The sequence below is a fragment of the Gymnogyps californianus genome, chromosome 21 (assembly GCF_018139145.2).
Source record: "Gymnogyps californianus isolate 813 chromosome 21, ASM1813914v2, whole genome shotgun sequence".
NCBI classification, from domain to species: domain Eukaryota; kingdom Metazoa; phylum Chordata; class Aves; order Accipitriformes; family Cathartidae; genus Gymnogyps; species Gymnogyps californianus.
The window spans coordinates 3,553,496-3,569,741 of NC_059491.1; the positions used below are offsets into that span (position 1 = coordinate 3,553,496).

At 36.3% G+C, this 16,246-nt stretch overlaps 1 protein-coding gene across 6 annotated transcripts in view; it reads left to right on the top strand.

Annotated features, from left to right (window-relative positions):
• The window catches only part of SDF4 (stromal cell derived factor 4), a 248,560-nt gene extending 233,039 nt beyond the window's left edge, over positions 1 to 15,521 (top strand). For all 6 annotated transcript variants that reach the window (XM_050909304.1, XM_050909307.1, XM_050909305.1 and 3 more), the window contains 5 exons: positions 4,975 to 5,111; positions 5,604 to 5,717; positions 9,396 to 9,554; positions 10,693 to 10,868; positions 12,486 to 15,521. In XM_050909304.1, the coding sequence (XP_050765261.1) occupies positions 4,975 to 5,111; positions 5,604 to 5,717; positions 9,396 to 9,554; positions 10,693 to 10,868; positions 12,486 to 12,662 (763 nt within the window). In that variant the 3' untranslated portion in view covers positions 12,663 to 15,521. The remainder of the gene's footprint in view (positions 1 to 4,974; positions 5,112 to 5,603; positions 5,718 to 9,395; positions 9,555 to 10,692; positions 10,869 to 12,485) is intronic.
• The last annotated feature ends 725 nt before the right edge of the window (positions 15,522 to 16,246 follow it).

Consider the following 16,246-nt stretch of genomic DNA (forward strand, 5'->3'; position numbering starts at 1 on the left):
AAAGCAATTGGATTCAAGATCAGCTTCACTCAGATACTTAATTAAAATTACACTCCGTCAGATGATCGGATTAGAAATGGTAGAAGAGCATTCTGAGGAATTTGGTTGCTTTCTAGACGTACTCTTAAAGGCTGAGTGAAAAGAGAAATACTGTGAACTTCTGTGAAAAGCTAGTAAGTCACAGGCTTCCAGATGCTTTGGAAATATTTTCTTTGAAGGCGTAAAGAAAACACATAATGTGTTTTTTAATTAATGAAAGCTGAGATTCTATGGTGTGTCAGTATGATATAAAGTAGCCAATTCAAAGCATAAATTATTGTCTAATAGGATTGCTGAAAATAAAGTTGAAACATGGAAGAAAAGCCCCCCAAACCATGTTTTTCTAGGCAAGCAAGCTATCTATGACTGAAAGAACAAGTGGTATTTCATAATTCTGTATTTCAGTTTCTGAAGTCACTCTTTACTGGGAGGACAAGCCTTACTTGTCTACAGAAGTGGTTTTTTACAAGTTAACCAGTACTTCCACTTTGCACTGTGAAACTAGGGCATGGTGCAGAAAATCCTGGGTGCGTCCTTTTAGTCTTCATTCCCTGCCAAGGGTAAGTGTTCAGGTACCTTCAGGTCAAGAAAATCTGTGAGAGGGGCTTACTTGACATCCTTCCTTCTTGTACTTCTCATAACTGCAAAAAAACCCCACCAACATTTGCTGTAGTCTCCATTTAAATTGTTTAAATTAGCCTGGAATCTATAGATTTTCTGTTCTTTTGCTGTATGGTGTAGTTTAGCTTGTGTAGGTGGGTGTTGATGGGAGGGAAGGAGGAAGAATATTGAAGGCAATCAAGTGTATTTATGGTGATGCTGATTTCACTAAATCAATGACATTGGGTACTAGAATTCAGTTTGGTGAGCCTTGCTTCTAAGGGTCAGTTATCTTGTAAATTAAATTACATGTACTGAACAAAACTGATGAATTCAAGTACAGAAGAATGTAATGTGTGTGGCTTTCTGTTAAGGTGTTTTTGTGGCAATGGAGTTACCTTTGTGAGTTTGAAAGTTGAGTATCCTTCTAGCATTTTCATTTTGCTGATGTTTTCAGCTACGTAGTGGCAGCTCTAGTTGTGATTCAAAAATAAAAATCTTTGTGTTAGCCACGTGCCTTACCTTGATGGTCATTCATCAGGTCACCCGCTTAAACACACCTTCTGTTAACTACTAGCATGTACAGAGGTTTTTTGGTTTGTTTTTTTTCCCCTTGTTTAAAAGTCATGAACTTAACCTTTCCTAAAGCAGAACTTGTTCTGAATCCCACAATACTTGTAAGCGTAGCTCTTTTAGGCTTTACAGCTGTGACTGTGTTCAGACTGCACATAGGGGAGTGGTTTTGGCAAGATCCATGCCCCCTTTCTGAATTTCAGGTTTGTCTCGTAGCCTAACACAGTATTCATTTCTACTGGTATGCAGTCTGTCTATGGCGGGGTGCTAGTAATGACAGCCATTGTTGGACAATAGCAGATAGAATAAAGAATGAGGAGAGGGGACATTTTAAGCTTTCCGGTTTTGATATCTTCGGTTGAGGTTACAGATTTGCAGTATTCAGTTAAACTGTTTATGCTGTATGCCGTTGGAAGGTTTTAAGTAGTGTGTGCACCCTGATTTGTGTTTTTCCTAACCTGTACATTTAAATATACATCTAATAAATTTTGCATACCTCCTACCATGTGAAGTAGAGCTTTGCTTTGGTTTCTGTTATTAAAAATTATTTTCTGGATCTGCTTTTCATTATTTGGGTGAAACAGAAACCAGCTCTAAAGTGATATGCATTAGGTGCTCAAGGAAATTGTTATCTTTAGTCCTTTAGGTAAGAATGCTGCCTTTCTGCTCCCCCCAATACCTCAGGCAGCATTGCGGTATTGTCATTTAGGAACCTGAAAACATGAATCTGAAAACCTGAGTGGCCAATGTTTATTGATAATACTTTCAGATGTGGATCTCTTGAAAGGTGGACACACAAATCTGATTTTTAATGGCTTGTGGTTGAGAAACTGGGCTGAAGTGTTTAAAACCTGTTCTTCCAGGCTTGACATTTGTATTCAATGCAGCCCTTACTATAGGCTTTTGTTAAGGAAAAATTTACAATTATCCTACAAAGTAGCGTACTTGCTTGTTTCTTACTTAAAGGTAGTATTAACATTTAGGCTGTGAATAGATAATGAAATATGGTTTGAATAGTCAGTGAAGTGTTAACCTTGAACTTAGACATTATAAGGAGCTGTTATGTCTGATGCTGCCCATTACTGAAATGTATTAATACTAAAGGTATTTATCATGTTGCATCATCCACTGTCTGGGCTGTGATTTATCTATAATTTTCTTTGGAATGAGACAGATAAGCAATAAGGTAAATTGCTGTCTGTAGTCTGTTTTTTAATTTAAACTTATGCTAACAGTAGTCCCTGCTTTCACAAAAACATTCTTTGCTGTCGATTCAGGAAGTAGTACACGATATACCTAAATTCCTACAAATTTGAGATAGCACTCTCTAGCAGGAAACTATGCTTCTTGTAGAAAAAGAGCAGTCAAGGGTTTGGGGGTTTTTGGAGCTGGCGTGTCACGAAGTTTGAGAAATCGTCACAACATTTCTATACATAGATTGCCAAGGAAGGTTTGAGCCAAGTTGTAATCTGGGATGATATCCTTGCTTGGATTCATCTTGTCTTCTTGAACTTAAGTTCTTTCTTGCCAGTACTTGTTCTTTGGCAATTTTTTTAAGGAGTACATTAGAATGTACCACTCTCTAATAACATCTTTTGAGTGTTCAGGCCTGTCTGCCTCGGAAAACTGATTGTCCATCACCATGTTATAAGATCGGTTTTCCATGACTTAACAGTGTTAAGTTGTTTGGCAACACGTAATTGTCTAAGCTTGTCATTATTAGTGCAAATGTTTTCAGTAGTCCATTCTGAATGAGACAATTATCTAAGGAAGCATGGACAGTCTTTTGTTTTTATCACCTTAGATGGTAACCTCACAGCAGGACCATACCTTATATTTCATACAGTTGTAAATATTCCTCTCAAAAGCGGAAGTGCTCTTTATGGACACTGAAAGGATTTAGCTCACTTTGTACAGTGGATACCTGCTAGTTCATGAAAATCTGAGTCATTGGAGACTTCTAGTGAACTGTGGTAGCAGAACAAAGGTGTACTTTCATGAGCTAGAAGAGCAATAAATGGGATGTTTGTTACCTTTCTCCCTAGTTACAATGTGATTTAGATGGAAAGTACAGCTTGGAAGTACTAAGTTTGATAGCTTTGATCTAAGGAAACTAGAATGTTAAATGTTGAGGGGAAAATGCTTTGTGTTCCCTTCTCATTTTTGGTAGTACCTATTCCATATCAAAACCCACGTTTGTTCACCTGGTAAGTGCAAGGTGGTGTGAGTGGAACATGACCATTTTACTGGTCTTGCCATTGGTACTGAAAAGTTGCTAATACTGAGCCTGTGGACATATTAGTGGGAAGATATGATACAATATTTAAAACCACTAATACTGCATTTATTAATACAGCTAAGTGGTGTAGAAGTTGAGGTGCTAGGGTTGTTATTTGGCTTAAGCTTTTAACATTTAGTTGACATTTAAAGGCAAATCACATATTTAATAACTTGAGTTTCAATGATAACACTTCAGTACTGTTAAGACAGTGATACAAACAGATAAAAAAAGTCAGAGTCAAGCTGGGGTTTTCTGTTGTGTTTTTCTTTGTTTTGTTTTTTTTTTTTTTTTTTAATTGAACAAGAGTGGTTTTCGTATGCTTTAAATAGAATCTTGCCTCCTCAATGTTAGTGATGTCTTTTCCATTTTAAATATTGTTATATCTTTTTTTAATAAATACTTAATGATATGCTCAAAAAACCTTGAAGTGGTATGTTAATGTTTTTATATTTGTTCAACTGTAATTTTTATATTAACTGCTTTTTAATGAAATAAACATTAATGGAATTGATGGTATGGCAATGTATCTTGATACAATAAAGCAGTATTGGTAGTACATTAAGGAGAACAGTGGATTATCAGATTGGATGTTTGCTGATAATTTTAGCCAGGTAGAAAAAGTTTAGTTCTGTAGCTCAATAGCACTGAATACAAGCATATCCTTTGACAAAGCAAAGTGAGCCTGATAATTCAGAAACCTAATGGAGAACAAACGTATGTGCAGAAATTTTAAATATGTTAAGAATTAAAAACGATCAGCAGTAATGTGTTACCAGAGATCAAGGTATAATAGAGGAAACTTGGTTTGTTGGGTTTTTTTTTCCACCTACAAGTACTACAGTCAAAGTATTAAATAGTTTGAAAGTCCTTGCACCGAGATTATTCACGTTATTTTCATTGTTTTTAATGGTCGTGACAGTTGTGATTTGATCTAGGCAGACACAGGGAGGCAGCTCATCAGTAAACATCAGAGATCTTGGAAGATCAAGGTAAAAAGGAAAGATAAATTGAGAGGACGTTAATGGTTTGAGAGAATGTTAAGAGAAGAAACTTTTCAAAGTAGTGAAAGTCTGCAGCAGCTGGCAGTTGACAATTCTGAACCAATAGGAAATGAGCTAATGTGCCGTGAGTGATGTATTTGTGGTTTCCTTTACTTTAAAAATTTACTCAAAAACATAATATTGAAATGAGTTAACTTACAGCAAAGTGAAGTATGGCTGAATGTTTTTCACTGAGTAGTAACCTAGATGTTGTAGTTACTTAAATTTAATTACAAAGTAAATGGCTAACTTGCTACTTCTTTACTCTGTAGTTCAAAGAATGTACAACTTCTCAGAGAGGGTTATAAATTTACTCTCTTCTGTAGCAACTTACGTTTGTTATTGTTGAATAAAGTAATTAATTTAGAATCTAAAAATATACCACACCTCCCCCCTCCTCCCAATCCCCAAATCTAAATCTTGTTTGCTGTTCATCCATAGGGTGGATATAAATAAAGATAAAAAGATAAGTGCAAAAGAAATGCAGCGCTGGATCATGGAAAAGACAGATGAACATTTCCAGGAAGCTGTGGAAGAGAATAAAATGCACTTCCGAGCTGTGGATCCCGATGGTGATGGTAAGATGAAAGATTCCTCGATCTCCTGATGACATCTTAAGTCAGTTGGTAGTAGCCAAACCTGCTGGCTGCTCTTTAGATGTGCTGTGACAAAATCCAAGTTCCTTTGGACTGCATGTAATCACAACAGTTTTGATCCATACAGAAGACAATAGAGCAAAGAACTAATGTGCTCCAGTCAGCATTGTAGTTCTGTGTTGACCGCTATGTTATTTCATTGCGGTCATAGGAAATTGTAACAAGTTAAGTGGCTCTGCCAGGGATGGGGTGAGGACAGTGACATAAATAGATTATTTTCACAAGGCCTATCTGGTCTAAAGAAACATAAAAGTGAATCAGGTGATAGTTTTCATATTGCCGTTCATAAAGCTTAGTGTGATGGTTATAGCGCTGAACCAAAAGATGTTAGCACATAATGTTTTAAGTAATGAGACCAAAAGTTCGTCATTTAAGCATACTATGTCATGTCTGAGATATGGCTCTTTCTTACAGGCCATGTGTCCTGGGATGAATATAAAATTAAATTTTTGGCAAGTAAGGGCTTTAATGAAAAAGAGATTGCAGAGAAGATCAGAAACAATGAAGAGTTGAAAATAGATGAAGAAAGTAAGTGCAGACTGTTGGTGTGTGTCTTCCCCCCCCCCCCCGAACCTGAATGTCAAAATTGTTCTTAATATAAGATAAATGTTTTAGTTGTTCTTCGCCTTCTACACAAATGAAGAATGTGTAAGTCATAAGACAAAAACACTAGATTTCTTTGCAACTGAAATCTGCCTTCCCAACACTCTTGATGTAAATATTTAACACTGAAAAATCTTGGTTGCTTATTTGGTACTGTCTATTTGAATAGTTTTCAGTTATTTACGTTTAACAATTTGCTAAAATTTGTCAGACGTGTTGTTTGTGGACCATTGTATTTTTAATGCGGGAACCATGTCCCCTGTTGCTCCAAATGAAAGGGAGCTGCTATACATGATTCCTGTTCTAAAATTGAGGACGAGTGTCTGTGCTACCAAACAGTGTTGTGTTTAAATAAGTACATGCTTAGGCACTGCAAAGCATACTAGAAGTTAATAGCAGAAGGTTGCCTAACAATTGTTTCATGTTTCATCTAAGTTCTGTATAGAGAGAGATTGATCATTTCTTCCTTATTACTTTTGAAACTTTCATTTGAATCTGGCTTGGTATAAACATGGCAACTCGTAACAGAGTAATCTCCCCACTCCCCCCATCTAAAAGTGTTTAAACTTATTGTTAAGTAAAACACGAAGCCTTAGCCTTTCCTTGCAGGAATTAGTCATTTAAAAGTGGGTTATGTTATATTTTCCATTTATCAAAAAGCAACTAAAATGCAAATGGGCCTTTGAATTTTATGGCAGGGAAAACACCTGTGCAGCGTGTTCTATGGCAGTGTGGTTAACTACAGTTTACAGGAATGCTCATCAGATAAAAGATTTGCTGAATAAGGGAAGTGTGTACATAATCATTTTTCTACCTAGGTAACAAGCCTTGTTTGGGAAAATCAAATTAGTTATCTACCGCTTCCTCAGGATGATAGGCAAAACTTATTTTCATACTCTAGTGCAGTGTAAAAGTACTCTTTTTCGGTCTGTATAATAAAAAAATAACTGAATGTGTGGATCTTAAGGCATGTTCTGAGTCTTGCGCAGAAGCACACTACAGTTTGGATGCCAGGCCAAAACTAGGGACACAACTTTAACTTATGCAGATAACGACAGTTTCAACTGATGACTGACAGTCGAGTTTCATTTGCCTACGTTTTTTACTCAGTCTTAAAGGAAGATTGACTTGTGACTTGTAACATTTGGGGTCGGCTACACTGGAAAACCATAAGCAAGTGATTTGATTATTCTAGGTTTACTTGTGTCCTTGATATAATCAAAACTTGCCATTTACAAACTTGCCCTAAGATTCGTATTAAGACTCTGAAGAATTTCTTTCTCTTCACAAAAAAACATTCACTGAAGACTTAACTCTTAATTGCAGCTAGCAGTTCAAAAATGTAGATGCAACCATCGGGTGTTTTTTTTTCCTCTTGTAACTCAGCAACCAAAAGCATGCAGGAGCTATTTAAGACAGTTTATTAAATTAAAAAAAAAAAAAAGGTTATTATCTGAAGACTGTAGTCTTTCAGAGTGTTTTTAAAACTTGTGAAAAGCAAATGCTTCAGATTTGTGTTTGTTAGTGTATTTTGCAGATAGCAGGGTGTGCTACAGACAGTATTTTTTCCAGTGTGTCATTTAGAAAATGCCTACACCAGAAAAAGAATACTCTATACAGGTATTTTTTTTCCTGTTTGGTTATGTTCAGGACCACTAGGTGCACATAATATTCACGTGGTGTATTGCAGGGTGGTTTTTTCTTCAAATCAGATGTATGGTTTTAGCAGAAACTCATGTACAAATTATGATTGTCAGTTGAGTTTAGGAGAAATTCACTTTAAAAGTACTTGTCTGCATGGTGTAAGATGAAATGAAAGAAGTGGAAATGTAAAGTGATTTTGGTGCTGATGTATCTGTTCGTACATGTGTACTTCAATGTGCATTTGCTCCTTGCAGCAAAAATATTTCCCTTTATTAAATTATAGTCGTAACTAAAACATATGCAGGGTTTAGATCTGAAGTCAGAATGCTTTCTGATATAGAATAGGCAAGGTAGCTAAAAGGAGTAATAAGTACTTTTATCCTTAAGTAACTGAAAACTAAATGCATTTCTTGGTGCTTAGCTTAGCCTCTGTTCTTGATGTTTCCAAACTTTCTTTTGTAGAGCTACCCTCTTAAATCTCTCATAGTTCCAACAAATCACATTTTTAGGCTGAGATACTGGATGATGTATCTGAGTCTAAGGATATAAATTCTCTCTGGGTAGGTGATTCTTTTAAATTCTGAGCCTTTGACAGGGTAAAGGAAGAAGGGAGGAGCAGAGGCAGGGCAGAAGTCTCTTCATAGCTTTCCTAGTCCTCTGCTTTATGGCTTTGCTTATACTACCTTTTCAGTTAGATGCTTTGTAAAGAACAGCTGTTCATTGAAATGTATTGTTGATTGCTGTAAAAACTAGGCTTTGATTTTTCTTTTTTATAATCTGTTTAATACAATTCTTAAGCTTAATTCATATATGTAGTTTTGTGGAGGGTGAGGGTGCTATCTGGAATTGTGGTGTGGCTGGAGAAAAAAACTCTGCACTTAAAATTGTGTGCAGTATGCATAATTCAATCATCACTTTGTGGTAGGTCACTGTACTACCATTTTGTTAACTCAAATCCTGTGAGCTTGAACGTGCCTAAAAAGAGTTCAAAACAATAATACAACCGGTTTTCGTTTAGATAAAGTTGTATTAAGAAATGCCAAATTGAAATAAGAAAAGTTCAGTGTTGTAACATTGGAGTAATAAAATGTGTCCCTTTGATCATGCTTGGAACCACTGTGTTGGCAAAGAATATTTTCTTACCTGTGGTAAACTTAGCAAGTGCTGTAGAGTAGAATAAACCTATGTAGTGCCCTTAGCCCAAGCACTAGTACAATGGTGCTTCACAGATCAGAAGCATCTTTCTAGATTTAATGATAGTCATATTATTTGGTCTTAGAAGAAAACATGCTAAATGTTAAAGGGTTTGTTGTTCTATGGTTATTATTTGGGTAGGAAAAGAGTTGGTTGACATCTTCCTTTCTTGTAGATATTAACTGGGTGTGTGATGTTACAACTGCAATACATGGAGATAGTGAATCTGAAGAATATTTTGAATTTCAAGAATGTTTTGGCTATTTCAGTGCACGGGACTGGTTTGAAGTAGAAAACAAAAGTTATTTGTTCAGAAGACAGGTACTACTGGTATTCAGGCAGGTGAAAGATTTCTGTTGGTAGTGGGCTTCAAAATATGAAAATAAGAAAGGAGAACAACAAGTACTGAACAAAGTTGGATTACTCATACCTCCTACCAGAACCAGCTAACAATACTGGTAGGACAATACTTTTCACTTGATACGTTGAAGTTTTGATACAGGTGTAGCTAAATCTTTATTTTCATCTCCTAATTTCAGTTCAGTTGTTTGGTTAAAGGATCTTTCCTAGTGGTTCAGCACAAACTAGATGAAACTAACTGCACTTTGTTTCCCCTCAGCACCTGCTTTCCCTGGGAGTTGAACTGTAAAATAACTGGTTCATATGTCATCCTTGTTTAAACAATTGAGTAACAGGGGAAGGTATATTTTAAGAACTTTAAATAGATTGAACACGATAGCTTAAATCTTTTTCTTAAATTTCTAGCACAGGAAGTTTTAGATAACCTGAAGGATCGGTGGTACCAAGCTGACAACCCACCTCCTGATCTGTTGTTGAATGAAGAAGAATTCTTGTCCTTTCTTCATCCAGAGCATAGTAGGGGAATGCTGAAGTTCATGGTGAAAGAAATCATCCGAGATTTGGGTATGCCATTTTAAAACACGTTTCTTGGGAGTTGTTTACTTGCAAACCATTTTATTGGGTAGACATTGTTAGGTCATTGCACTGTCATGGGTCAATCTGAAATTTTGGCATGTCTTGTTTGCTCTGTTCTACACATCTTCTAATGTGATGTGTCAGAAAAACAAACTGTTAGCACAAATGCTGGCATTTCTATGGAGTTGTCTGTGCATCTCAAGACTAAATTTAGTCTCTGGTTGTTAAAGAACAGCACAGCATTATATGTTAGAAAGATATTCTGAGTACTTCATACAAAGATGATCAGCTGACACTACCTCATGTTGAAGTGCTGCTGCATTGTAGGGTCACGGTAGCAACAGTAGAAAAGGTCTGATGAATAGTAAAATACTATAAAATATATTGATGTGAATGTTCCGTGAGGAAGGCATTAATTGCTTTGTACTTCCCCAGTACAGCAACCATGTAAGAGTTGTGACGGACAGTCATAAAAGTGGAAATAAATGGTTGAGGTTTCTAAGAAAATAATTTTTTTTTTAAAATTCATAAGTATTGACACATGTTTTTTCTATTGAGTCAATAGTGATGCATATTTAAAACTGCTAGAACACCTGGATTAAAAAAAAAAAAAGAGAACTATGACTTTTCTAGTTGTTAGCTTAATAAATATGAAGAGTTTCCAGTGATACTTGAGTGTGTGGCACGCACAGACAGAACAACCCCAGTATGCAGTCTTTTATAAGGGTTAATTTACCTGAATGCTGATACAAGGGGAGACTGGATACAGCTGTAAGAAAATGTCTGTTGCAGTAGTTTGTTGAAAAAATAAACAACAATTTAAAAAAAAAAAAAAGCCCAGCTTGCCACCTGGTGTGTCCTTCAGGTCCAGAAAAATTCTTTTTGTTTAGTATATTGATGAGTATATGGTTTTTAGCCTTCTAAAACATTGTGTGTGTACCATAATACAGAGAGTTTTCAGCTAACTAAAGATATAAATGGTAACTATTCTTCTCTGCTAGAGTCAGGATTGTGGACTGCTGAAACCAGGCAGACTGTACCACTGACATCTCTGACATGAAGGAATTTCTCATTTTTAATGGGCATTAAGCAAATACTTTTCAGTTACTATGTAATTCTGTTGTAGATCAAGACGGAGATAAGAAACTTACCCTTTCAGAGTTCATTTCATTACCTGTTGGTACTGTAGAGAACCAGCAAGCTCAAGATATTGATGATGACTGGGTAAAAGACAGAAAGAAGGAATTTGAGGAGGTCATTGATGCTAACCATGATGGTATTGTCACAATGGAAGAGCTGGAGGTAAGTCTTCCTCAAATAGTTAGTTCTAGTGTTTTTAAAACCAATAGTTGTTTTTTAAATACAGGATTGAAACTGCTTCAAAGAATATGAGGTCCAAAAATATTTGAATTAACAGTATGGTGTGTGTGTCTACTTTACAAAACTTGGGATTATAGTATTGTTCTGTAGTGCTTGCGGATAGTGTTGTTGTGCTTTTTGTTAAAGAGGAGGGCAAGTTTTCCTAGCATAACTGTTATTCATGGGTATGCTTTTAGGGATTTTGTCACATAGAGTGCATGAAAGCAAGTCACAGACTTCATTAGGTGCACTGGTTAATGGGACAATGAGTCATACTTTCAGTTGCAAAAGGAGTAACTAGCAACCTATATATTAATTAAAAAGAAAAAACAAAACAAAAAAAAAACCAACGAAAAAACAAAAACAACCAACAAAAAACCCGAATGACCAACAAACTCTGGGGCCCCAGTAGCCGAGAAAATAGCAAAGATCTCTTGTCTTTCAGAGTGTTCTTCTTTTTTAAAAAACTAAATTATTATTTTCAAGTGTGAATTCTAGTTTGTGGCCTTTTTGGACTTTGGTTTGCAGACGTAAGGCTTTCTTCTAATAATTTTGTCTGCAGAAGTCTACCAAACAACATGAAATATTTTGCGCCCTATAGTTGTGGCAGTTTTGTGGCCAATGGAAGAGGCTCGTGGCTCATTTTGGCTTTTTTTCCTTTCTGGATGTAAGAATGTACTTTGACTAGCAGAATTCAAACTGCAGCATAGGCAGCGTGAAACGAGAACCTCTAAAATGTTGGTCTTCTACCTGAGACAGGATGAATGTTGAAGTTCCTAACCTTCTCAGTATGCAAATATGTGCGTATGAACAATAGTAGTAGTAGTATGGATAAACAGTTATATTGTGACATAGACAAGGTTAACAGCCTTTTTACTGAGAATTTTCTTTTAAAAATAGCCGTTTTATCTGCGAAGTCTTTGTATACGTATACACACATAGACGCACACATGTATATGTCATCTTCTGGGAAGAAATTGAAGATAATCTTGAGTCTTCTACATCATGAACTAAAGTGCACTGCTTGAAAACTTTTAATCTATTTCAAGTTATGTGAAAGAGCAAAATGCTTTGTTTCTGAGAGTTCTGATCTCTGTAATGTCTGCCTGGTGGTTTAAAATGGAACAAGAAAGTTCTAAATTGAACATGTTCTAAAAAGATTATCTCCAGAAACAAGAAAATTGAAGTCACACAGATCAATAGTGTGCCACTTTTTAATTTTGAATTGATATTTCTTCACAAAAACCACGAGATCTGATAGTGAGTTTAGTTTGCAATCAAAATGTCAAAAATATTTTTATTGTAGACACTGGCATAAGCTGAAAAAATCTGAATTTCTGTTAAAACAGCCAAGGAAGCAGTGCATGGAAAAATAGCTAGGAGATAGATGTAAGCCTGTTAAAAAGATGTGCTAACACCTTTTTCCATGACTTATAAGCCATCCCAAAGTCAACATGTTGGTCTCATAATTGCTGAAGCTTACATAGAGCTAAGGTTCATAATTCTGATGCGTGGAAATGTGTGCTTAGTGATTGAAATTTATTTTCTTACTTGTTTTAGGAATATATGGATCCTATGAATGAATACAATGCCTTAAATGAAGCGAAGCAAATGATAGCAGTAGCAGATGAAAATCAAAACCATCACTTAGAGCTGGAGGAGATCCTGAAATATAGTGAATACTTCACAGGCAGCAAGCTTATGGACTATGCACGTAACGTCCATGAGGAGTTCTGACCCTGCTCACTTTTCCAGAGCTCTGAAGCACTTTCTTGCTTTCAAAAGAAAAAAAAAAAAAAAATCCAACCCCCAAACAGACAGAAAGTTACTTTGCTGCTATCTGTGTTATATGCCTACAGTGTGTTGTCCTAAACTTAAAAAAACCTTCCGTCCATACATAAGATCTACAGCTCTGTTGCCTTCAGTATGAGGGGAAAAAAAGGTCCTTAAATAATGAGGCAGGTCCTGGACTACATCAGTTCACCCTGGTTTGTACAGTTAATCCAGCTGAAGTTTCAGCTGCTTTTGGCTAATCATATTTGGTGGAGGCCTCTTAAATGTTTAACTCTTCTTGTTGCCCTCATAGCTGCTGATCCATGGAGATCACAAATAACACTGAAAGATGTTGGCTTTTGTAAAGGGGATTGTGGTTCAAATACGTGTGTTCTGACCTCATGAGAATATCCATACATAGACTGATTGGCTAATCTTCCAGTATTTTTCTCAATGCATCTCAACCTACTTAATGTATTGTTGAAAATTTAATACCAGTTTTCCCTCCATCGCTGAACTTCTTTAGGAGCTGTGGGGAAGAACTTATTTTAAATGTTACAGAGAAACTCTTCTGCACCTACTTTAAAAAGAAAACTGGTTACGGTGTGACAGGTTTTGTGGTTGCAACTGCACTGGGAATGTGAGAGGCTTGAGATTGCTTATGTCTTAAAAAATCAAATTTCATGGGGAAGGTTTCTTTGTGGACTTAAAGATGTTGGACAGAGCAATGGGATTCACCTAGGTGTATGATTACTACTTAACTAAAATTCATTGTTAAAGCTAGCATAATTACTTGCCTCTGTGCAAATTAATGATGCTGATGAACTCATGATGATGAAGCTGGGGGAAATACAGGCTTTGCTTTTGAACTGCTTTTGCCAGAGCAATGTACAGTCAGCACTTGGGAAGCTTTTTAATCAGTCTGGTTTTGGGTAATCTCTGAAAGCATCTTGCAACACAAGGGTCATATCCACTACTGTCTAAAATAGAAAATTTATTTTTACTCTGGTTCCATCTTTACTGTAAAAACCCCTCTTTCTGAAGGGTTGCCTGAAAATCCAAGTGAGATGTTATATTTGATTAAATTTATTCTCTTAATATAATGTAAATATAAGTATTGCTGTCTGTTTCTGTTTCAGTATTCCCTCTTTTTTTTTTATTGTTGTTTGTGTTAAATGGCTTGTATCAGAATCTTTTTATATACATATATCTTTTTTCATTAAATATTTTTCTCCATGCTTTGGAAATGTTGCTGGTTTTAGGTTTGTCAGTGAGTGGGAAAAATTGGAATTTTTCAGAGGACAGACAAATTACGATTTTGAAAGATCTGTAAGAGAGGGATAAATTCAGTTGATAATCTCGTGTTAAAATGAGCTTAGCACACCTGCCACATCAGTCAGCCTCCACTCCCTTCCACCTCTGTACCAACGCCCCACATGTACTTGGTTGCAGGGTGGTGAGATTTTAATAGGGCTAGGGTCTGGAGATGTTCAAAACAAAAGCCCGTGTCTAAAAACGTGGTGCTTAGCAGAAGTCATAGGTATGGCTGTTTCAGATTGATTGGCAAAAGGTCTAGATTTTGCTTTGGTGGTGTTTTAACTAAGGCTTCATAAATATGCAATGACTTGCACTTCGAACTAACAGAAAATTATACATGTAACCATACAGTTTTGCAATGTGGTTGTTCGCAGTCTAGTTAAGACAAAAGTTTTAGCAGTATTAATTGATAATTTTATAAATGTCCTGACTGCATTCTTGTATTATACTCTTGTTGTTTGCACAATTCAATTATTTAGATATAATTTGAGTGGACAAGTTCTATCTTGTCACACCTGATGCTAAGAAAGCAAGTGCTAGGTCGTAGAGGAGATTCTTGAGCAGCTGAAATATGATGATGAAATTTGGAACTTTATCAACAGAGGCAAAGATTATGCATATGCAGTCTTAGTTTAATCTTCTGATAATGTGAGCATGGAATCCCTTGAAAAATACAAGATAACACAGTATTTAGCTAGCAACTACAAAAATGTTAAAGTATGTACTGTTGTTGCAGTATATGCCACACACCTGATAAATCTGAAACTTGAGGAACAGACGCGAAAAATTAGTTTTTAACGTATGTGTGGAGTTCTACATCTTAATGTGTTTTGTTTTTCTATGCCAGAAATCAGGATCACATGTTAACTAACAGCTGTAAGGATAAAGCGGACTGCATGGTGAGATTTGGAAGTACATGAGGTTATTCTTCTTTTGGAATTTTAGAAGTTCAAACTATTCTAATTTGTCCATAGACTTATTTATTTTTAAAAATTCTTTAAGTGTTTTATATGCACTCAATCTTTCTCAGATTTTTGTAGGTCCTTTCCCATAGGTGAACCCTTACTTGCCTGTAATCCCTAAGGAATCTAGTGACTTTAAAGCCTTTCATTAAGCACTAGTTATGAGCTCCGTGTTCGGTTTGGTTTTTTATTTCATGTTGTCCTGGTTTTGGCTGGGATTGAGTTAATTTTCTTCCTAGTAGCTGCTATAGTGCTGTGTTTTGGATTTAGTAGGAGAATAATGTTGATAACACACTGATGTTTTTGGTTGTTGATAAGTAGTGTTTATACCAAGTCAAGGATTTTTTCAGCTTCTTGTGCCCAGCCAGCAAGAAGGCTGGAGGGGCACAAGAGGTTGGGAGGGGACACAGCCAGCACAGCTGACCCAGACTGGCTAAAGGAATATTCCATACCATATGACATCATGCCTGGTATATAAACTGGGGGCAGTTGGCTGGGAGGGGCGGATCCACTACTCGGGAACTAACTGGGCATCGGTCGGCGAGTGGTGAGCAATTGCATTGTGCATCACTTGTTTTGTATATTCTAATTCTTTTAGTATTGTTATTGTCATTTTATTATTATTATCATTATCTTTATTTTCCTTCCTTTCTGTCCTATTAAACTGTCTTTATCTCAACCCACGAGGTGGTTTTTTTTTCTGATTCTCTCCCCCGTCCCACTGGACAATGAACACAATTGATCTGCCTACTGTTAATAGGACTTTATATCAGAGTGCTACTATCTCATGGACATGTTTTGTCTTTCCAGAATTCAAGAGCTTGTATAGAATATCTAGGATAAGCATCTGTAGTCAAAAATGATACACATATATTAAATAAAAGCAGAACAGGTTCTTATTTCTGACCCATAGCATGGCTCAACTCGCCACTCTGAAGCTCTCCTCTCCTACTACAACCAGAGTAGCTGCATCCAGGCTGTGTTTTGGGAGCAGCCTGTGGCACATGTGATCCCCATGGCAATGCCAAGCAGCATTTGGGAGAGGTTAATTTCCACTGGTGAAAATCCAGCCAAGGAGTGTGCTAGGTGTGAAATGCTATGGGATAATTGCTGTGTTCTCTCCCTGTTTTATTTACTTGTATAATATAGCCACGTAAAAGAGTCTGGGAATATCAAGCCTGGTAACACTTAAGGATGCCATACATAAAAGTTGAATTCTCAAGATGGTACGTGGGTAACTGTTTTTGTTAAATGAGAATTTAATTTGTA